This window comes from Anoplopoma fimbria, chromosome 13 (assembly GCF_027596085.1).
Source record: "Anoplopoma fimbria isolate UVic2021 breed Golden Eagle Sablefish chromosome 13, Afim_UVic_2022, whole genome shotgun sequence".
In the NCBI taxonomy this organism is placed as follows: Eukaryota; Metazoa; Chordata; class Actinopteri; order Perciformes; family Anoplopomatidae; genus Anoplopoma; species Anoplopoma fimbria.
Genome location: NC_072461.1, coordinates 1,858,919 through 1,882,306, shown reverse-complemented (window position 1 = coordinate 1,882,306; position 23,388 = coordinate 1,858,919). Strand labels below are relative to the sequence as shown.

Sequence of the window (23,388 nt, the reverse complement as noted above, 5' to 3'; positions counted from 1 at the left end):
ACGTATATGCAAACCCTCTGGTGGTTTTCTATTGGTTCGACTTGGAGTTATGCAAAGTTGGAGCCAAACAGTTGTGCAACTGATTCAGTTGTCAGGATTGTGAGAGAGTGAAAATCCTTCCTGGCTTTAGCGTGAGGACAGGAATGCTTTGGTTTGGATGGTTATAGATGGCAGAGGGAAGGATGGGGAAAAATACAAAATAGGGGAGGTGATACGGAAAGTGAGACAAGAGGGTGTGAAAGCATGTGTTTTTGCAAAAAGTCAAAAAAAGAAAGAGGCCCTCACTAGACATGGAACAGTTGCTCAATACCTGGAAGTCAAGCTTAAGGGAGATTTAGAGATATGAAAAAAGACTATTGAAAGATCATATTCAAAAACCACAGAACCAAACATAGTGTTCCACTGCTGCTATTTCCATGGGATGGATAGGTGTTAAACATGAGCTGAAATCATGCATGTATACAGGCATTTGTATGTGGCCAGGACCTCAGAATAATTTCCAGGCTTAAGACCAGGCTTGTTGATGCTGGGCCAGGTCTGTCAGCCTCCAACAGGAAACCACAGCTTTATCTGAGTGACAACACTGACACTGACACTGAACAGAGCATTCAATGTGCCCTATAATACATGTCAGTACAGTGTATAAACCATATCACTCTAGCTGTCACTGCCAACTGCACACACACAGACCAGACAAGCAGCCCACAGTGCTGCCAGGGATGCTGGGAAAATCATGGAAACAGACAGAACCAAAATCTACAGCAAAATGCTCCCATTCGTAAAAATGTTTGCCTATTACTGACAGCAACCTGGCATCCTCATGTACCGTAGTTTAACAAGTACAGGAGGTACCACAACTGCCAGGGTTATCGATGGTATCACTGTTTGTATAAACGCAGGGCAAATGGATATCATTAAACATGCACAAAAAAAGAAAGACAGCAGTGTGCAGGTGACTCTAACAGATTGACAAATTTGCATCAAACAGATAACAGAACAGTTTGCTCCCAGGAGAAAAAAGCTGTCTATATGTTCTTCCCTGTATACCATACACAAATCTTGTCACACCTTTTTTCATAACATGATATGGCTGGGAGTCAATCAGCAGCATTTGGTGCTAAAGGCCTAGGATTCCTTTTTTCCCCATCGTGTTTAAAATGTAAATCATAAGTGTTAGAGATTAAAAAAAGCCCTCCTCTACCCTCCTCCGTCTTTTACCTTCCCCTCTTTAATCTTTGCCAGTTTCTTTTCACTTTATTTCAACCCCATAACATCTGTTTTGCTGTAAATGTAATGACCTCACAAGTGCCAATCTGCTCGCTTTAACATTTTCTCTTTCTATCCAAGCTCATAGTACCGCTTGTATAGTAAACTGCTCTAATTAGGGAAATGTGTCATAATTACCCCTATAAATGCTCCAAATATTTTCAAAGGAAAATCTTATTAGGATAACATCCAAGTGGTTGTTGCATGCGAACCAACTATCTTTTTCAGGATTTGATGACCATGGCGATGAAAACCAACTATGGGTATAATAGCATAACCTCTCTGTGAGGAAAAGGAGCCCAAGGTGATGTGACATTTTGAGAGTTACCAGCTCGATATAATTGTGCTCAACTCTGCACACGCTGTCTGCTCATGAACTGCTTCATACAGTCTGCCTCCTACTCAGGAGATGTTGAGACTGCGGGAGACAGAAGGTGGATGTGGAAATACTGTATCGGTCCCCAGTTGAAGTCTGACTCAGATGACTGATGGGTCACTTATGATAAGCTTTATTATTTGCATGTAGAATTCTGAATTTAGATTTTGTTACGCCGTTAGCTAAAACATTACCGTTTTTACATTAATAGCGTATAATGTTCCTCAGAGGGCTCCTCTTTTTAAATAAGACAGAAGGAGTAATAGAGACCTATCATGAAAGCTAATCCTTTGTTCTCAAGTGTGTGTCAGGGCGAGATGACTGACGTGAATGATGAATAGTGCCTCAGGGTTTAGTGCCTTGACCCGAAGATGTTTTTCTATTCCATTTTTACAATAGAATGACTGTTCTTTGTTGCAATCGAAACCTCTTGCTCCACCTTAAAAGTAATTTGGCATTGTGCCAGGCTCTCATGCGGCCAAATATACTTATTCCTATTACATTTGTTTAACTAAAGATGCATGTTATAAAATTAAACGAAAAGATTCAACTACTCCATTTTTAAAGACCTTTTTCATATCTGATTACTGTACATCAGTTACTCTAATATCTATCTTTTTGTATCAAATCAAACACACATACACCTCGGATTGAACTTTATACTGCTATTACTTCTGTGTAAATGTAGAACAATGGAAACATCTGCTACCTATTTATTTGTATTTATAGTTTTCATAACTTAACGCCACACTTCAGTACAGTATGTAACATACCCAAATCTGCTGCTGCAGACTCGCCTTAACAAAACCCCCTCACTGCCAGCTGGGACATGCTGAATAGCAAGCTAGAAAGGTGACGTGAAAAAAATAGAAGAAAATAAGGAATACAAACTAACAAAGTGCCAAGGGAAACTCTGACTAACTGCACCCAAAGCAATGAAAGCCAAAACTCTAAGAAAACAAGCTCATTGAGCCCTTAGTTATTATCATCACTCAATTTCTCTATGTTGGATATCTCACTAGTTTTGTTTCCCCGTTATCGCAAGGTAAATGTATTTAGTTGAGCGTTTGGCTTGGTAGAGTATGTGTTGCCTTGCCTTGCCTTGCCTTGGTGACCTAGTTAATATCAGCAAATATCTTATGACCCCTCTATTTTCATTTATTTTCCCTTAAAAACAACTAGTGCCATTATCCACTGAAACAATGTAGAATAATCATAGTCACATATTGTTTTAGATCACATAAGAATCAAAACGTAAGAAATTACTTTAAAACACTAGCTTAGGAGTTTTTATGAATGCATTATGTAAAGCCATGTCTTTGCATCAGCAGAAAAAGTTTGCTTTTCATTTACTCATTGTAAAAATAAATTAAAAAGATGAACCCCACGTTTAACATCATGATAAATAATTGATTAATGAACATCAATTTTTAATGGACAAGACACAGACACAGAATTTCTGAGATCTCCACAAATACAAACACTGGTATATGTGTCCATTCTTGTAATGCTAATTTTTGCCAGGTTTTGGTGAAATATTTCTAGAGCTGTTTGAGTAATAATTCTGAGGAATTTATCACACACCAACCCCCTGATAATTTCCCAGACAGAGGTATGACGCAGACTGCTGTGGTTTTTTTAAAAGCTTCCCATGACGTTAACATTACTTTTTGCAATATGAAGCAAGTTTACGAAGATCTGTTTGGCTCATGAACAAGGTATGCGATGGGAACTGTGAATAATCTAAGCAGAGCGTGAAAAGCGTCACATCTGCTGGCGAAGTTGTGTGGAAAGAAGACAGGAAGCACAGTTACAGTATGTATCATTAACACAGTCTTTAGGACAGGATCTTTCTGCAAATGCCATCAATATGCTTGGCTATGATGTCCATTGTGCAAGGTGATACAGTATGTACTCTTAAAGTCTGAACCAGCGATAACCAATAAATCCAAGTTTGAACTGCTGTGTAAATTTAACTTAAATTATTTTTAATTTGACAGTTTAAGCAAACCACAGCTTTATCTTGATCAAAAATAGTTTCTCTTCTCTTTCTTGTTGTGCTCACATAGACATGTGTTAGTAGTGACAGTAGTGACCCCAAGTCGATTGCATTGTCTTCACAAAGGTTAACAGTTAATGCATAGGTGTGTGTGTGTGTGTGTGTGTGTGTGTGTGCGTGTGTGTGTGTGTGTGTGTGTGTTGTGTGTGTGTGTGTGTGTGTGTGTGTGTGTGTGTGTGTGCTAAGGTTAGGGGTCACAATTCTCCCACAATTCTCAGAAGAAAAGACAATTTTCTTCACTCCTCGCCATATTGACCATGTGATCATTTCCCTACAATTTTGAAATCCCACATGCATATGTACACAGGACCAAGGGTGCTCACACACACACAAACACACACAGAGAGGTTAGGCCCTTTCAGACAGTGGCTCGCAAAATCCCGGTCTCGGCATTCACTGTGTAAAAAAAAAGGAGACAAATAACAACAAACATTCCACAGATGCTTCTGCAGTTGACTGGGTGATGCCTTTATATGGAAACTAGTAAACCTAGGGGTCAGTTGAACCTCTCCTAGTTAGACTAAAACGCAAAATAAACACAGTTTGAGGGACACAGATGGAGAGAAGAATCCGGAGCTAACATGATGATGGACAGAGTTGCTCATATACTGTCTACACACCTGAATCATAAAACCAAAGAAGAGCTCTCTTTTCCATTCCCTCTACTTCCTGTCTATCCTATTACCAGTTGAGTTTGTGTTTCCCCCTGGAAGAGAGACCAATCGCATCGCCAAACCCATGACCAAAACTCCAATACAACAGGAAGTGGACTGAGGACAGGAAACTCTCAAAACAATACAAAGTAAACTGCTGTGAGTAAATATAGAGTTGTTGTGCACAGAACTTTTTCACGATAGCAGAGATTTTGGAGAACAAAGAGACAGGTATTTTAATCTACTGCACTGCTACCGCCCCTCCTCCATGCTTAAAATATCACAGTTAGAATTATGTCATCTCTAATGCACAGTTGAATTGGGAAACCAAACAAATAGAAAGCACATTGTGATGTACTGCACCTTGAAGAAGTTTTTGATGGCTGGAATGTGACTAGCACATTCTGTCCTTCGGAAGTCTTCCACATTTTGACCAACCTGCAGACAAACACAGGATGTAGACACTTACATTCATATCATACCTCTCTCGGAGGGGACTAAAAAAAGAGGAGGAAGCAAGCTTAGGAACAATAGGATTGATGTGTTTCACCATTTGGATAGATAACTCACTAAAAACATAAAAGCTCAAATTTGAAGTCATTGTGAGGTACAATTTACAGCTTATCCCCATAGAACTATGCGGCATGTTTTGTTTATTTATAAAACTAAGGTTATATAAATCCATGTGTATTTTTTCTCAACCTGCCTGTTAATTAAAACTCCATGTAAAGAAAAACATAATTTCAGTGTCCCACAACTGTCTGACAATTATCAGACATGCCCTGTGATTCCAAAAGTTTTGTACTACAATGACAAAATAACATTCTCAAAGAATTTTCCTACATTTCTGATGCCAAATAAGCCTTTGTCAAAACAGTAACATAGAATGTGAATAAGTCAAGAAGTTTACGATTTTCTCCAGAGTATTTTACAGATTAGCGCATAGAATGTACAGATTGTGCAAATATTGTTTCTGTATGTGACCACTTGGCATTAAACCCAATGTCTTGGAACTTCTAAATGACTTTGCTGCTTATGTGTGTTTTTGTCATTTGTGCTGGTATGTGTGTTTCTTTAACATGATAAGCTTACATGAGCTAAGCCCCATGAGCCTGTCTGCCACTCACCCAGCTGATCATAGCAATCCGAGGGCCCCCTGTCTCCACACTTGCCACTTTGCACAGTCCGTATTGAGGCTTGGAGATGTGAAACTTCCCTGCCAACTCTGCCACACCACCCGCTGTAAGAAAGGAGACAGAAATAAGGAGAAGTTGGATGGAACAAAGGAAAAACAAAAATGATGGAGGGTTTCAATCACACATTTTAAGAGTGTTAGAATTTTCTCTTAACGCAAGAGGACATGGGAATTCCTTTCAGGCAATGACAAGCCTCATTGTTTTTGGGGCTTAGTTTGGATTTCTAACAAACGTAACACATATGACAGTTTGTCTTACCTCCTGAGTCAGCCAGTTTGAGCTTGTTGGTGATCCCATCATATGTGAATAATGCCCTGTGGACATAACGACAAGCACACAGGTCAGCTACTGAGAAATGTGGGTGACAAAGACATGACAGACACATATGTAATAAGTGTCATCAAAACACATGTTAGATTTTCTGTACTAAATAAGTACTGGTTTGATTTCTGTATGCCCAAAAGTAAAGGCTCATCCAAATCTTTCAGATCCAAGAATGAGCGTGTGGACAGCAGGGTATGCCATGTGTTCAGTCTTTTATTGTGCACAAGGTACACACAAAGACATGCACACATGCACAGCCAAATGTTTATGCACATACTTTGTGTCAACCATAACAAGCGTCCCTGCTGTCGGAAGCATCTCTACAATGCACCAACAAAAATGAATTCTCCTCCGCTGTGACACATGCACTTGTTCACTTTTTTCCTTTCCCAGTGGCCTTTACAGTACACATGTAAAACAGGAAGGTACTTAGCAGCACAATAACCTTCATTCATAGTGTTTGCCTCATATATAGATGGCTCCTGAATGTGCAAAGAAAAGTAGTCAGTGCTTTTCACTGCAACAGGGTTTTTGACATTTTGCAGGCGAAAACCTGTCCTACCGCACCCTTTAGTCACTCAAACTGCAGGTCACTGTGGCAACTAAACAACTCATAACGTGTTTCCATGATACCAGTGAGATACAACTCCACTGTTGAACAAACTAAGCGAGTTCAAACTAAAATGAGTGTTTGTTTTGAGATGTTGGCTTTCTTGCAGAATCTCCAATACAGAAATATGTGACTTCAGAATCAACTAAAGAGAAACAAACCACAAGGTACTTTGGTACTTGTAATGCTACACAATTTCCTGCCGCTTTCTATACAATTTGTAAGTTAAGAGTCCAAAATGATACTCATCTGCTATTTGACATGACATGGTACTAACATAATCCTGATTCATGTGTGTGTTTGAAGCTCAACTGGGGGTAAATGTGAGTGTAAGTGAATTTACGAGATAGCCTGCAGAGAGATGAATTGTCACAGCTTTGTAGAACTGTGTGTGTGTGCGAGTGTCTGACTGTGTGTCTGTGTACATTTCTATCTACAGGATTCCTGGGGGTGTGTCAATAACATCTGGAGCTGGGTGGCAAGAGTGTTAGGCCATGAGCAGCTATTACAACAGGTCAAAGGTGAATGTTCTGTGTTTGTGGATGTGTGTTGGGAGGATGGAGTTAATGAAACTGTGAGAATGAAACGTAGAGACGGAGGGATTAAAAAGAAAAGATAAATTATAAAAACAGTTGGCCTTTTATACGAAACTAATCCATTGTAAAACAACAGCAACTGCCCAGCTGACTCAAAAAGGATCTCTGAATCACTCTGTTATTTTTTCCTGATGAAACAAGTCTCTGTCTGTCCCAAGAACAAAGAGCGACAAAAGTCAATCGGCATGTGTGTGCTAGTGTTCTGAGGACACAATAACTATATTGTGCGCCGTACTGAGAAAGCTGCAGCATTGGCCCTGCATGTGTGAGGAGGCAGGCTCAAACTGCTCTCTCATGTTGTTTATTGAGCTGATAATAGTGACAGGTTTTTACTGGATGTCTATCAAATAATCAAGCAAGACCAAGTAAAGAATCATGGAAAAACTCTCCGGGGCTTTCTGGCATTATGTGCGCTTTGGGTCATCTGGGTCTTTCACATATCTTTTCAGGGATTAGTCTAGCCACAATAACTATAGAAACAACACACTGCACTCCCTCATTTGTCTTACATACATCCAGAGCTTAGACACCAATCCACATTTACTGATCCTTGGACCTCAAGACATTCCTAAAGGTCACCATTCACAAGCAGTCAAGGTCAAAGATCACTGTGCCTCTGAGGGAGTCTTAATTGCATGAGCAAATTCTCAACCCACAGGGAACAGGCTTGCACACGAGGATACACTGTGCTGTGGGAGACTCTTTGTTCTGCCAGAGCTTTCACTCTTTTCACTTCTCCTTAAGACTTTGCTTACTCTTATCCTGATTTTACAAACGACCAAAATAAAGAATGGTCAAAATCTATGAAATCTCTTTGGGTTTTTTTAAGTATAAATAGGACCTGATACCTTTATTAATAATACAGCATTTGGAAGAACCATAAATCCCCTCTTTTCTGCCTCGAGGCAGGACACTTATCTGAAATGCACTGGCACTTAGCATTTACTGAGGGGCTCAAGTAAATCTCCTAAACCTTTTTTCTACTTTTTCTGAAAGTCTCAATTTGAGGACTGTTCACTCATCCCATGGTTTTGTCTAAAGATTATCTGGTTAAAATTTAAATGAACCCTGTTATTACATTATTTTTATGGTTCAGTGAATCCTCGTGGCTGACATGAAATGAGGCCAGCAATAGTTCACTATTGGAGATATTAAATGTTTTTAAAATCGTGCTTCTGCTCCAGTGTAATTTACTGTAACAGAGGATAATGTCACACCCCGTGGTAAACCAATGATTGCGAATCTGGATTTGCCAGCAGTGTGGTGCAGTGAGTACAGAGAGACGGTTCTCCTTCTATACTCGCTACACAGATGGTTAAGGTTAAGGTTCATTGCAAGTGTATATCCTGCTGAAGTGTCCCTGAGCAAGGCAATGAATCCAAAACAGTGTTATGGTTCCTCTTATATAGCTCACCCATGGTATGCCACTTGCAAGTAAGCCAAGTGGAAGCCCCTTCTCTCTCTCTCTCTCTTTTTTGTCTGCAACATTTGATTAGCTTTGTAACTGTAATAAAGTTGCAGAAGTATTCAAAGTCTTTCATAACTAACAGAGCAGATAGACCCCCATTCCTTCACGCATGTAGGTTTCATGAGAGCTCCACTGACTGATGAGAAAAACAGACTCTCTTATGTCGGTACGCCGTCCCACAACCAAGCAGAGCCAGCTATGACCTCAGCTCTGAGAGGGTGTGAGGGATGGAGGGTGGAGAAGAGACATGTGAAATGTAGGGAATGAGGCCATCTTTTAGGGGAGCGAGGGGCATGAAAAGGGGAGATGGTGAGTCAAAGAGAAGAAAAAACAACGATCTAATAATGTTAAACAAAATCATCTTTTTTTTAAAGTAATTAACAATGAGGAATGAAATCTGTGCATCATTACCACAGCCAGCTACTTAGCGCAGCTATAAAACAAATAAACAGCCATTCATCTAGGAGGCACACATACAGTACATGAACACACACACACACACACACACAACATTTACTGTAAGGCTGAGCCAGTAACAATAGGGATTGTTTGCTTTGGAGCCCCTGTAATAGCTCCAAACATGCTACGCTCTATCATTTCAAGATGAACATAACAGAAGCAGATGGTGAGTTGTGCTGGAGAAGGCCTTGTTTTCGCTTTCACCAGGCATTCCACTACACAAGGCTAAAATCTGAACCGTTACAGTGTGGTTATATGCAGGAATTCCTTGAACACAATGTACACACCTTTCTTGTATTGTCATTTCTAAAGAGACCTAAGATGATTGGGAGATTTTCTTCTCTTGTAGTCGTATCCAATTTAAACTTGATGTTCTCAAGGAATGGATTTCACTTTACTTTCCCATTGTTATACAATAAGAAAAAGCAAAACAAACCTGTGAGAATATATTTTGAGTCCCGGAACCAATAACCATTTCTCATATCCCTTGTTCACTTCACAATCACCTCTCTCTCTCTCTCTGTTGATATCTCCCCATCATTACTGCTCTAGATTCATTATTCTGACCCCCGTCTCCTACAACACATATTTCTTCCCCTCCTACCTTAAATCCTGTAGCACAACATACCTCTTTCACAAACCAGAGCAATATCTCATCTTCATCTTTTCTCCCTCGACTCCACACTTCCTACCCTCTGTGTTTCTCTGAAAGGAAGATCTTGTGGGCTCATGGGGTCATTTATTCATTCCATCTTAGCCAGCGGGGGAGATATGAGAGATTTGTGGTCATGCATGCTGTTGCAATATAATAAATTGCACATGAAGAGAAAGATATGAGAAATGGATGAGAGGAATGGAGCAACCAACAGAATTCACTGCCCAGATCAAGCACTCCATCAGGTCCATATTTTGTTCCTTTTCACCTTGCTCAAAAACATATGATTTCACACACATCCCCAATGGCCCCACCATTTCTAAAGTAAGGCATTTGAACTGTGATTTTAACAATGCAGCCTTTTGAATGCTTATTTCACGCTCTAATTCCTTTCAGATTTCACTACATCTACCTTTCCACAAGTTTCCTTCTGCTCATTTCATTTTACGTCATATGTTTTCTTCTCCCCTCCCCCATCAGCTCCCCAACCTCTTACTCTTGGCTTATAGCTGACCTGGGCTCAGAGCTATTTTTATCTCTCTGTCTACCTCTCTGGCTGTATTGGAGTGGGGAACCCAGAGACGTCCCTACGGCGCTCATTTCTTTTCGCCAAACATGGGCAAAAAAAGTCCAGCCTGACTCGACTGCTGAAATAATCATCCCCCCCGCGTCCGGCATGTTACTCATATAGTGTCAATGCGGCGACCCCAGTGGTGCACGCATTCCTCCGTCCATCTGCACAGCAGAGACATGTGGAGGTTTATGAGTAGAGGTTGAGAAACGTGAGTAAGAGAGAGGAAGTGACGGAATAAGAGTGTAAGTGGAGCATACGAAAAGGAGAGAATGGCACTACATTTGCTGGCTTGTACAGAGTGATACAGCACCTCTGTGCTCTAAAGTGATGCATCACTGTGACTAAAAAACAGCACATTGTAAGCCACAGGCACATTTGAATTGTAATGCGGTGAAAGATGTTGCTAGGGAGCGTACACACTTTAAATGAAAAAAGTTTACATTTGTATACTGTTCTAGTTAAAAAATCCCTTCACAAGCCATGAAGACGGTCCAACATCACATCACACAATCCCCAGTGCTTAAAACTGCAGTGATCCAATCAGTGTTTCTCTCTTTGGCCCCTCATTAAGCATGGATGTCAAAATGATGTAGACTGCTGCTTAGGGATGAAACCATCTGTACTTCAAATATCCCACTCAGAAAACAAGTGCCAGAAGAAGAAAAACTGAGACACTGTTAGAAGGGAGCAAAAGAGAGAAGATATATAATAGAGTCTCCTGAGAATCAGGTGAGGAGAAAATAAATATGCAAAGAAAACAGAGAAGGCAAAAAAACACAAAGTCATGGCTTGCTGCAGAGAATTCAGTCAGGTGCCCTGCAGAGAGGGCTGTAACCACTGTAATCCCCAGAGACCAGGCAAGAGGGCCCCTTAATACGAGCTGCTGAGCAGGAGGGGATTTAAACTTGGTACTCAAATCTCCCAAAGGACATTTTAAAATTATATTAGTGAAGAAATATTTCTCTACTTGCCACAAATGAAATGCATCTTGGTTATTAATTCAAGAATTCAAGAAGAAATGTAATTTACATTGGAATTTATCTCACTGGAAAACAATGCCAATGTGCTGATAAAGTCACAAGGCATGAAACAGACTGAAACCAAAGACAACTATGGGGATGTTTGTTAACAGTTGAAACACAAGTTAACAATTGAACTGCAGGATGTTGGGAGTAAGGTGACCTCATGCTAGTCCAAAATTACAACAGTTTTTTGTATTTGTGCAAATGAATAAAGAGTAAACTCTCAAATTATCAGTTCCTACTGTATTGAATATGAAAACTTTACTTTTTTATTTTGCAGTGATGGAGTATTGCTAATACTGTTGATAAATCATGTTTGACTCTACTTTTAACAACTTCCATACAAGTCAATTTGAAGAATAAGTTGGCTGCCTATTTGACCCACAAGAGTACTTACTCAGATCCACCCTCTGAGTAACACTGGCTAATCTGTATAGTATTTGACTGGGTGGAGGACACAGCAGAGTCCCCTGGAGACTATTACAGACCAGTGCAGCTATTTAGCCTGGAGGGAATGGTAAATAGTGGGAGAAATGACAGAGGCTACGCAGAACAAAATTACAAGATAGAACAGAAAATGTAGCTAAAATAAATCAAAACTTATGGAAGAAAGTCAAACAACAGAGTGCATATAGTATTTATCAGTGGGGGTGAGGTAGCAGGGGGCCGAGGGAGAGACTGAATGGAATGCTGCTGAAAGGAGGAGGGGAGGCAGGAAAAATGTCTGTTCTCAGCAAAACACAGAGCCAGAGATGTTTAGAATATGACAAACTAAACAAATAAGTAATTAAATCAGTGCCAAGGACCAGTGAGAGAAAACAGCCCTCTCTCTGCTGAGGCAGATGGAAAAGAGTGGGGGATGGACAAAGAGAGACAAAGGCATGCTGCTGTAGGGTGGATGTAAAATTCAAAATTTCCAGAAACAAAAAGAAAAACTAATTCAGACAAAACACATCAGTTACGCTTAGAATGGGGTATGACACAGCAGAACAGGAGTGAACACTGTCATCAGGTGATGAACTGTGAGGAAGTGTGTGTAGTGGTGGACTGCACGAACAGTTGGTCTCGTGTTACAGCTATCAATTAATCCCCAGTTAACAATAGCCAGTCATTGTGCAAAAACAGCTGCACATGTGCTAATTAATTTGCCACCACATTTATCGCTGTGTTATATAATCCCCCACTATCAAGAAAGACAAGAGTGTGTCAGGTGTGTGTGTGTGTGTGTGTGTGTGTGTGTGTGTGTGTGTGTGTGTGTGTGTGTGTGTGTGTGTGTGTGTGTGTGTGTGTGTGTGTGTGTGTGTGTGTGTCAGAGTGACACAGAATGTGAAAGCAATAAATATTCCCGTAGCTAAAGTGCCCCACTATTTATTAAACCTCAGAAAGGCTGAAGCCTGGAGCAGCTCAGTCTCACTGGTTTTAAAGAGATTCACAGAAATCCTATCTTTCTTTCACAAAGCTATAGGACCTATATCAATCCAGAAAGAGGAAACAGTCTAGACTTCCCCTGCTGTGTGTTACATACTGCATGTTAGTGCTGATAACAGAGAGGATGCTGCTGTGTTTACACTCAACAGCAGACCTGAACTGAACTGAACTTGGCTCTAACTCAACACAACACTAAATATGTAGAGTAGTAGATCAAACAGTTAATTTACTATTTACTGAGCTGCATAGTTATTGTATGTTCAAGATCATTTCCAACTTTTTCAATATCATCCTGAGCATAAGCATTTGAGAATGCAGCATTTGGAGTTAAGATGATAAAAAAAACGCTTTTATTCTATTTTACTAACTGTATAATACAAGTGGAATAAAGACTATGTAGAACTGACTTTCTCTCAAACATGCAGGTAAAGTACGATGAGGTATTTTCAGTCTTGCCGTATTTGTTAAAAATAAGACAGCAGTAGTGAAATCAATGTTTCGGTTTAATGAAAAATGGGTACATGAAGTTCAATGTCATGAGGGTGTGTGCTGAAGAGTGATGGTGCACATGGAGAGGGAGTACCAACCTATTCAGGTCAGTGAAAAGCCATATAGGGTTCACACTGGGGAAAACGATGAAAAGGAAACTGGGGATGTAGATAGGTATAAATGGGCAGACTAAGAGGGGCACATTTAACTATGGCGCACAATGGGAAACAGCCAGAGAGTATTTGAGGTTTCCAAGGGGGCAGAAGAGTATGTGGTTATTGGGGGAAAGTGTCTAGATAGGCGTATTACAGGGCTCTCCATGGGGTAAATTGTTATGACTCTTCCAGGGTGGTATATGGTTTGTTCAGAGAGCCACAGGAGAGTGGATGGCAAAAAAAAAATCACTTTCCTGACATAGGAAGGAGTAAAGGAGGATAAAAGGAGATGCATTGAGGAGAGGAAACAAATGAGTGACGATAAAACCTCTAAAATGATGATCCACTGGGATCACTCTGGCATTTCCTGTGCATGCTGTCCCATACTGCTTACACACACACACACACACACACACACACACACACACACACACACACACACACACACACACACACACACACACACAACACAAATAGCCTCATGTCTCTGTATCATAGTTATTACGAGACCATTAAAAACATGATGGCATCTTATCGTCAACCATTTCCTTCCGTTATACAAAGTAAACTCTCTCAAGTATCACATACCCACTTAGACCTGATTTGGCCTGTCTTCTCTGCTGCCTCTCTCAGTGCTTTGATCTTCCTCTCATTCCTCTTCACCTGTCCTCTCATATGTCCCTTTGCTAAGCGCTGTCACTTCAATCTTTTCTGCTTTTCTACAACCTCCTGACAAGACCATCCCGTTGAACTTGTCTTTAGACATCTTTCTCTTTCCTCTCACGCGTTGTCCTTTGTCATCTCGTTATTCCTCTGTATTTCTTACCGAGTGTCCTTACCCATTCATTTCCACCCCTTTCCCAGCCTCTTCAATCCCCCTCCACTATTCTCCCCCGCTTCATTCAGTCTCTCTTAACAAACAAACTAGTTTTCCCACCAGGGTCGTCAGGACAACAGAGCCCCCAGACTCTCATCACCCACCCACAACCCAAATCCACCACCGGCAAGTGAACAAACAAGAAAAGAAAAAGTAAAGTGGAGTTCCCAGTCAAGGCCCTGCAGTGTGACTTTGCAAGACACTAATAGATGACCATAAGAATGTCATGATTATAACCACGATCCTCCTTTGTAACCATGGTGAAGTGGGAAAAATTGTTTAAGCAAACGGTGATGATACCTCACAGCGTGAGGAAAGCTGTGGGAATGAGAGAGGGGTGCGTCATTATTGAAGTGGTGTAGCGTCAGTGTGTGTGTTTATACTTTTGCATGTGTCGATGCACACTTGAATACAATATGTGTGAAAGTGTCAGTGCGCGAGTCAGATGAACTCATATCTGTAAGTAAAAGCAAAAAACAACAATAGTTTTATTGTCTGTCGAAAGATTTGTGACTAATATACACTACAAGTGTTGTGCTTGGCACGCTCACAAAAAGACGAGACTCAGCAACACAGAACATGACGAGATGTTTCGGTGTGCGCTTGGTTACGCCTTTCACAACATTAATGCAGGCTAAAGATGCCAGAGAGGAGGGACTTAGGAAAACATCCTAACTTTTCCAAGAAGTAGAGCATTTTCTAGATATCACATTATGGTTTATTTCTTGAAATAAGACAACACACCGGTTATCTCTCCCATAAGAATCTTTAAGTAGTTACCCTCACTTGACCTGATTCTAACACCATCTTTCCTGAGTTCATTCTTTTGCAATTAGACAGCTGTGTGGTAGCTACTCTTAAGGATGTGGGAACTACACAAGACAACATTGTCTCTCTCTGGCTCCTGCTTCTGCACTTTGCAATTCAAGCATGAAAATAACCTTAAAGACAGGTAGGTCGCTCTTATATCTGCAATGCTAGAATACGAGTTGAGATGTACCTGAGTGCCAAAGCTGGGTTTCACAAAGTATACCTTTGGAAAACTCTGCAACTCAGACACAAGTACATATCAGCACAAGAGTGTTTTTCTGCAATATCATTTTGTTGCTCAGACACCCCCTAAAGGTACCTCAGCTGGGCTTAGAAAACACAACACAAACACACACACACACACACACACACACACACACACACACACACACACACACACACACACACACACACACACACACACACACACACACACCATATTCATTCTCTTGCCAATGTTTAAAGACACACTAAAATACAGATGTTTTCAGACAGCTATCTGACACACCCTTGGAAACACGACTCTGTCTGCTACAAACAAGCAATTCGCCTCAACCTAGCTTCTACTTTTCATAGCATTTGCATGAACAATTCATCTGGTTTCACAAACACACAGCCAAAGTTTCAGCCTTGATCTTGAGCTGCAAACGGAAACAATAACATATTTGTTGAGCTCACAGCTGTGGGCACATAAAGGACAGATTTCCAGTGGAAAACAATGTGCAGAGGGTATCTGGATTAAGGTCAAATGCTCTGAGGCCCCTTGAATGAACAAAAGGAGGATTTGACAGAAAGGTCAGGTGTGACGACTGACACAATACTTATTGGTTATTGTTCACAGCAATCTTTATATAAAACTTTTACTGTTATAAAAACAAATATGCCCCACCTGTTAGATATTACAACTTTCTCAAGGCAGCGGGCTCTATTGTGTTTATTTTGAAGTTATTTTGTTACAAATAGAAACTTGACACCAAGAAGATAACAGCACTGCAGTGCCACCAAGTCATGAAACATTAATTACCAACCTTTTGCATCTTCTGTGCAGCAATTACGAGTCACACTTCAATCAACGGTGTCAATTTGTGGTTATGCACCCAACAGTTAGCACGCTAAGGAACCCAAACAAACAGAGACACACACACACACACACACAATGCACACGTACAGTATAACCTTCTGCAGTCAGGTCTCATCATGACTGAGACCTACCATTACCCTGCAGCTTCATCTTAGAGCCCAAATTAACCTAAACACTGTTTAAAGGAGTAGTAAGCAGTTGTTTAGTGATTACTGTTAGGGACATTGTCGAAAGAGATTCATATAACAGCTATTACTGCAGTCATTGTCATCATCTTCCAACATGCCACCCACAGATACGCTCACACAAGCAGCGAGGTAAGCTGAGGGTACTCTTTACAGTGCTGCTTTTCAGGTGCAAAGATTGTATCTTTGAAACGGGAACTATGTTGGTGTTATGCAATAGCTTTTACATTTTTTTCTATTTAACCAGGATGTGTCTCTGCCCAACTGGGACACTTACATGTATTATTTCTGCCTTAATGTGACACTAGAAGCACTTGAATGGCCCAAGAACCGCTCTGGTCAGCCCAAGTTGGTGCCCGGCCGATTAAAGCCCCTCTTTTCAAGCAAAGTTCCTGTCCTGCTAGCTCTTGCAACGGTGGTGTGACCTGAGGGTAACATAAATCCTAAATCCTTGGTGATTATCACTGCTGCCCCTTTAAGAGTCTGTGGCAGCCCCAGTATCAGATTTTAGGGCCCATGAGTTATTTTCAACTGTAAAACACCAAAACTGTTATTTGAGGGTTTTAACTGCAACCATAGTGTGATGACATGATGCATGCCTCTTTGGAAACCAAAGGATTGCACAAGAAGCAAAGATAGGGAGAAAGACAGGGTGACAAAGAGAGATAGAGAGTGGACTGGGCATCGGTCCAGTGTAACTGCCCTTTGACTCACCAATTTAAGTATAACACTATCAAGAAACGATTAAACATTTCCTTTTATCATTTAGCCTGATAACAACACTATGTGTAGCCTTTGAACCTTATCCTGACCTCGCCCAAGGAACCAACAAGACTGCTTTTTTTTTGTCTGCAGGATTTCACAGTGAGGTTATGCTAACGATTAGTTTCAACAAAAAAAGTAATGAAAACCTTGACCAGGCCATTTAAGATCACACGATCGTTGATATGTCAACTGCTAGAATGACTATGCCATCCAGTCTCTTTCTGACAGTTGGGTGTTTGTGGATAATTAAGGAACTGAATAAAAAGGAGAACAAGTGCAAGGAAGTTCAGGCAGTGGGTATACCTTCTTGATAACAGTGTGATGATAATGGTTGTTTATCTTTACAAAAAAGATAACTGACTTGCTGCTGAGCCAGGACACACTGTACACCTATACATACGCAGAAGCACTTAATGCATGTCCGTCTACACAATGCCAGACCTGCGTTTTACCTTCCTCCCATCCTCTCCCCACAACCACAGGTGTCTTCCAAGTAGCACGTAACTTTAGACACAAAAAACTCTTGAGGTCTCGGTTAATCATGCATGAGCCTGTGGAAATTCTGGCAAGTAGCAGCATTGCAAACACCCGAGGCCGATGCTGAAATAATGGCTCCTCCATTTATCAACGGGAGAGTCCCTTCACAGGATATCAGAGGCCTGGTGAGGAGAGGTTAGTGCTTTTTAAATGAAAATGGGTACGAGTGATTATCAAAGTTTCCCACTGACTGTGAAAATCAAAGAAATAATTTAAATAAATGACTCGTAGACAGATAATTTATGAATTCAGTGTGTTGAATGACATGTTGTGTTATACTGGAGGAGTATTTTCTAACAGCTAAAAAAGAACAACGTCTTAGATACCATTCACATTCCTGAAATAAAGTGGAGGTCTTAAAAAACGTAAGCGATGCCGGAGGTCAATTTCTACTTCAAAACAATGTTGAAACTGAAACCTAATTTATGGTATTCCATGCCCATTATGTGACTTAGTGTAAGGAGTTATAACTTTGCAGCTACCATTCTGCCAAAAGGTCACAAGTGAAGGCTTTACATCATTCAACAGTAGGTACTTAAAAAACAACGCCCTAAAACTGATTCCAGCAATCCCTGAAAACTTATATTACAGTATATACCTCCTTAACAATATTAAAATAGAAACTGCAATGTCACAATCTTAGCATGTTGTTTTCTTTATGGAAATATGGCTGCAAGACACATGCATGAATGTAAACACTATTTACATATAGAAATAAAGTTACCTGATCTAAGTCTAGAGTTAGACTTTTGACTCGGAATGACAGGGTGGATTCGTGTCTTGAGTACTCGTTCTAAACTGAATCACTTCGTTACTACAATGCAATCAGATATTTACTTTATGCGTCACTGCCTGCTGACTGCAACAATCCCTTCTGAGGATATAGTGAAACACTTAACACATCAACATGTGGACAGCAAGAAAGAGGTTTATGAATAAGAAGGTGTGTCCGAAGTCACCAGGGCCCACAAGTGTCTGGAAACAGCCCACACCCAAGTCTGATGAATAGAGGTCAAACTGTTCCACAATTCAGCAGGAATTCACATCTGATCAGTTTGCAGGGCTGAAACAATGCAGTAAACATTTCTCTAAATGATTTGTCCCACCTCCATATAATGCTTGTCTAAGCAGGTGCAGCACTCTGTTTGACGCTTTGCAGGAAGACACCTCTGATAGACCAGCTGCTTTGGTCCTATTTACCGGGCTGTAATGTGTAAAATGTGCAAATACATACCACTCACTGAGATATTTCATTGAATTGTAAAAAAAAAAAATAAAACATCATAAGCAAAAGACTCATGTAGTGTCTCTAGTCCTACCCAATGATAGCAATGGAGACACCAACAAATCTACAAAGGTTCGGGGAGTAGTATGCCATGAATAACTCACAAGAGGAGTTGGTATTGATTTGAACAGCTGAAAGTTTTATTGCTTTACAGCAGTCACAGAACACAACCAATCCATGCACTTTTTGAAACTTGAAATAAAAAATAAAGCTCTTTAAACTATCAAATAAAATGGGAAAAAAACAAAGTCCCCTTTAAATGGAAACCTTCAATGAATGCTCTTTTACATTTAGGTAGTTTGAGATCCAAAGAATTCCTATCCTTGTGGGTGTTACTAATACGACTATTTCGACCCTGGTAGAGCTAAACAAAATAAAAGCTAGAAGTACGTGTTCTTATCTGGTGTCTCACGAATCAAGCTAGTCAGATGTCTTCTGTAGGCAGATCCTGTGGTGGGCCACACCGCTCACAGGACCGTCCACAGTCAGGGCTGGGCTCACCATCACATAGTCCACAGGATTCTATCTATTAGTTAAAAAAACAACCTACACATATAGTGCAGGGTAATAAGTCTCTCTGTTTTCTGTTTCTAACATGAGACCTCATTAACTTATTTTCTTCATTAAGAAAATCCTCTAATGTTCAACCAATTAAAAAGGATCTACTTCATTTACAATGACAAACTAAACACTTAACATATTCCTTCTCAACCCTTTTATACATAACGCGACCAACAACTATCAAAGAAGAGTGTGCTTTACTAACTGGAGTTTCAAACATTTATAACTCAACAGACACTGTGTCCCTCACATTGACAGCTGGAATTCTTATAAACTGACACCTTATTAGTGTCAATAGTCATAACCACTTAGTTGTGCAGACGCTCTGCTTGGGAACATGCTACACTTTCTAAATGAAAAATGATTTGTAGTAGCCATATATTGCCATATTAACTGTCAAAATAGTTGCATAGAAACATTTCCACTTGTCCATGACCACATTGACCTTACCAAAAGTTCATTTTTGATTTATTATGGAGTAAAATGGAGATAAATCATGATCTCTGCTGCTAAGAATGAAAAGTATTTCCTGTTCAGAGAATTAGACAATATCTTTGGGAACACGCATTATCACTGTTTCTCTTTCGTTCTGTCTTTACAGGCACACACTAACACAAAACACATGCAGACAGCAGGCCTACAACTTTCCAGCCTACAAGTGGGACACTTTGTAGTCCTCAATGGTCTGGGAGACTGAGGAGAGACCTCCAAGGCTGTATGTTGAGCAGAGAGGTCTGAATGAAGGACGCATTGAAATTGCTCTTCTTTCTTCAGAGTCTGACCCACAAAGGGTCTGTTTCCCATTCAGGACACAAGGTCATGAGATAATACACACAGGGACCTCAAGGCCACATAGTGGGGGGCGGAGTGTTCAACAAAACAAGCCTCCTACCCCTCTCAGTGCAAACCTTTCAACACCCCAGACTCGCTTAAATAGTCTCTGCAGGATGCATATGCACATCAGAGACAAATATATTCACAAGTAACTCCCATGCACGCACATAGAAGCCCTTCAACACACACACAGCCACAAACACATGCAAGGTGGGTGTCTGTATTGGTGGTTTGACAGAGGGATTCTTGACCGTTTCCCCCTCCCAACTCTCTATTCAGTCTCAGCAGATTCATTAAGTCCTCTAAAGTGGGCTTAGTGAATGCTGGGGGATTTCTCTCTCTTTCCTTTCTTTTTCTTATATTATATAAGCTCAACCAAACACGTGCTTGTTTTGGATAGGTGCATCTGTATGTATGTGTGTGTGTGTGTGTGTGTGTGTGTGTGTGTGTGTGTGTGTGTGTGTGTGTGTGTGTGTGTGTGTGTGTGTGTGTGTGTGTGTGTGTGTGTGTGTGTGTGCGAGTTTGTGTGTCCAGGCTGGTCTCATCCAGCACTATGAGGATACGTTGGATTGTTTGACAGATCTGTTGTTCACTGAAACTTTAGTAAATAATCTTCAATGAGAAACTGAATACCTATGTTGAATACACTTATTGTAAGTCGCTTTGGATAAAAGCGTCTGCTAAATGACTGTAATGTAATGTAATGTAATGTAAACTGCTAGAGCAGTAAAGTAGTCACTGTGAGGTACTGTGACTACTGAACATGGAAACTTTCAGAGATTTTCCGAATGCAAGAAAGTATGGAAACTAAGCATGTTTTGCCTGGATGGGGAACTTATTTCCACCCCATTCATGAAAATGTCAGATTTCAGCTTGTCTAGGTTTACTTATAGTGTTCTGAATCCCATTTCCTCAAGTCTGTATGTCATCATGAAGAGCCAGGAAGAAGGTAGGAGGAATGTGGGCAGGAAAAACCCTGTGGCAGGGAGAGATGTGCAGCAGAGGAAGATGAAACAGCGATGGACAGAATCAGTCCTCTACTTCCACATGAGCACACGTGTGTGTGGGCTTGGGCCTGGGCCTACTTCTCTAAACTATAACTTAATCAAAGTGAGTGGTTATGTGGAAAGAGCAGGGTCATATCTAATTCCCCCTGTGTTGGCTGAGTAGCTAGTGACAACACGTTGGAGATGGCAATACCACACACACACACACACACACACACACACACACACACACACACACACACACACACACACACACACACACACACACACACACACATAGAGGAAAATGGAGAAAGAGAATGAGACTCTGGGTGAGATTGTTTGGAAAAGATGGATAGGTCACCATAGTTACAGACCAGCCAAACCTTGTAACAAAAGAAGCTAGCCAAGTGTCAGGTAGAGCATGACATTGTTCCACATACACCAGAGCACAATGAATCATTTATTTAAACTTGCCATATGTCAAGAAGCATCTGAATTGTATCTGAAAATGTACCTTGAAATTTAACAAATGTGAGATAGTTCTTCTGGTAAAACACTTAAATATATTTGGTCTTTAATATTTTTGTTCGTAAATAACCTGCACACACATTTTAGTAATTGCTAAATATTTATTTCACTTTTATTATTGGTTAATCATGTTGATGATAGGTTTCTTCCTTTTTTCTCCCTGTTAAAGGGGGTTTTTAGGGGAGTTTTTCCTGTGCCGATGTGAGGGAAGGACAGAGGATGTCTCATGGTTACAGATTGTAAAGCCCTCTGAGGCACATTTGTAATTTGTGATTCTGGGCTATACAAAATAAACTGAATTGAATTGATGGTACTCTTATTTGCGCATTAAGCTGTATGTCAAATAGAGGTCTCTCTCCCTGAAAGACAACTCAGCACTTCATCAGAAACATGATCCTCGGCACAAAAGAATGAAGCCTCACAGCTCCTGGGAGAGAATAGCAAAGTCATGGAGTGCAAGGGTGCTGCTTTGAGCCAAACTAGTGTAAAGGACGGTCATCCACACCTCACACCAGCTCTCCCAGTGGGTCAACACATGTATGTGCCACTAAACCAATGTGCATGCATTTGTCACTACTGTAGTCTACTCTTAAAGAAAGCTCAGAGAGAAAGTCCCTGTGCTGGCCACCTCTGGATCCCTCACTGGATAGAAATAGAAAATCAATCCTCTGCTTATGCAACAGCAAACCTGGTTATTCATTAATGGCTACAGCTCACCAAGTAAACAAGTTTCATTAAAGTTACAGATTCTATTCGTTTTTGTCATTTCCTATCATAATGTCGCAGAATTATAAAAAAAAAAAAAAAAAATGGCACTCATGTACACTGTATCACTAATAGGATTGTGTTATGGCAGGCAGATGCAATTAAGTTTAAGAGCACTGTGTGTTACCAGTTGGTGGAGGAGCGAGGGTTGAGGATGTCCTCTTTGGCCGTGAGCAGCGACAGGCTGTAGGTATCAAGGTTGACCGTCGGCGAGCTCATGATGGCACAAAAAGAAAAGGTTTCCAGACCACTCCCGAGGCTGCTCTCTTCACTGTTCTCTCTTCACTTTTGCTGCAGAACACCGAGGGTCGAGGACACAGCAGCAAAGGAATGCAGGTTCATGCAAATGTGGACTTTTAAGTTCCAAGTTGGAGTGATCTGTGCAGGCTGCGCACTCACAGCATGGAGGAGACTGCTGCGACTGCACACTGGTCTTTGTGAAGCGGGGGAGAATAGGTTTGCACCATAAAAGCCCCACCTCCTGTTGAGAGAGTGGAAAGCGCAATGACTTCACTAGTTTGGTCACTGAGAGGAAACAGCTACACGCACACACATCACTGCTGAGTCTTATCATGGTGTTCACCTGGTAACTCTTCTGTATGGCAGCTTACCTGCTCTTCATCTGACACTGTGTCAAACATTCACTTAGAGCAGATCCTCATCACCATTATTTACATAGAGCTAACAGCAAATGAATGAAAACAGCATATAGAACAATCCAACAGAATATACATTTCTTTGCAAATGAATGTTATTTTTTTCAAATAATTGTGATGGATTAGCCATTGTTTGAGCAAAAAAAATCTAGAATAGGAACTGTTGTTGTGGGTTTTTTGAGGGG

At 40.7% G+C, this 23,388-nt stretch overlaps 1 protein-coding gene across 1 annotated transcript in view; it reads right to left on the bottom strand.

Moving 5' to 3' along the window:
• The window catches only part of si:dkey-40c11.2 (drebrin-like protein A), a 30,821-nt gene extending 7,860 nt beyond the window's left edge, over positions 1-22,961 (bottom strand). The window contains exons 1-4 of the mRNA XM_054610722.1: positions 22,675-22,961; positions 5,809-5,864; positions 5,482-5,594; positions 4,718-4,792 (exon numbers count right to left, since the gene is read on the bottom strand). Coding sequence (XP_054466697.1) covers positions 4,718-4,792; positions 5,482-5,594; positions 5,809-5,864; positions 22,675-22,766 — 336 coding nt within the window. The 5' untranslated portion in view covers positions 22,767-22,961. The remainder of the gene's footprint in view (positions 1-4,717; positions 4,793-5,481; positions 5,595-5,808; positions 5,865-22,674) is intronic.
• Positions 22,962-23,388: the final 427 nt, after the last annotated feature.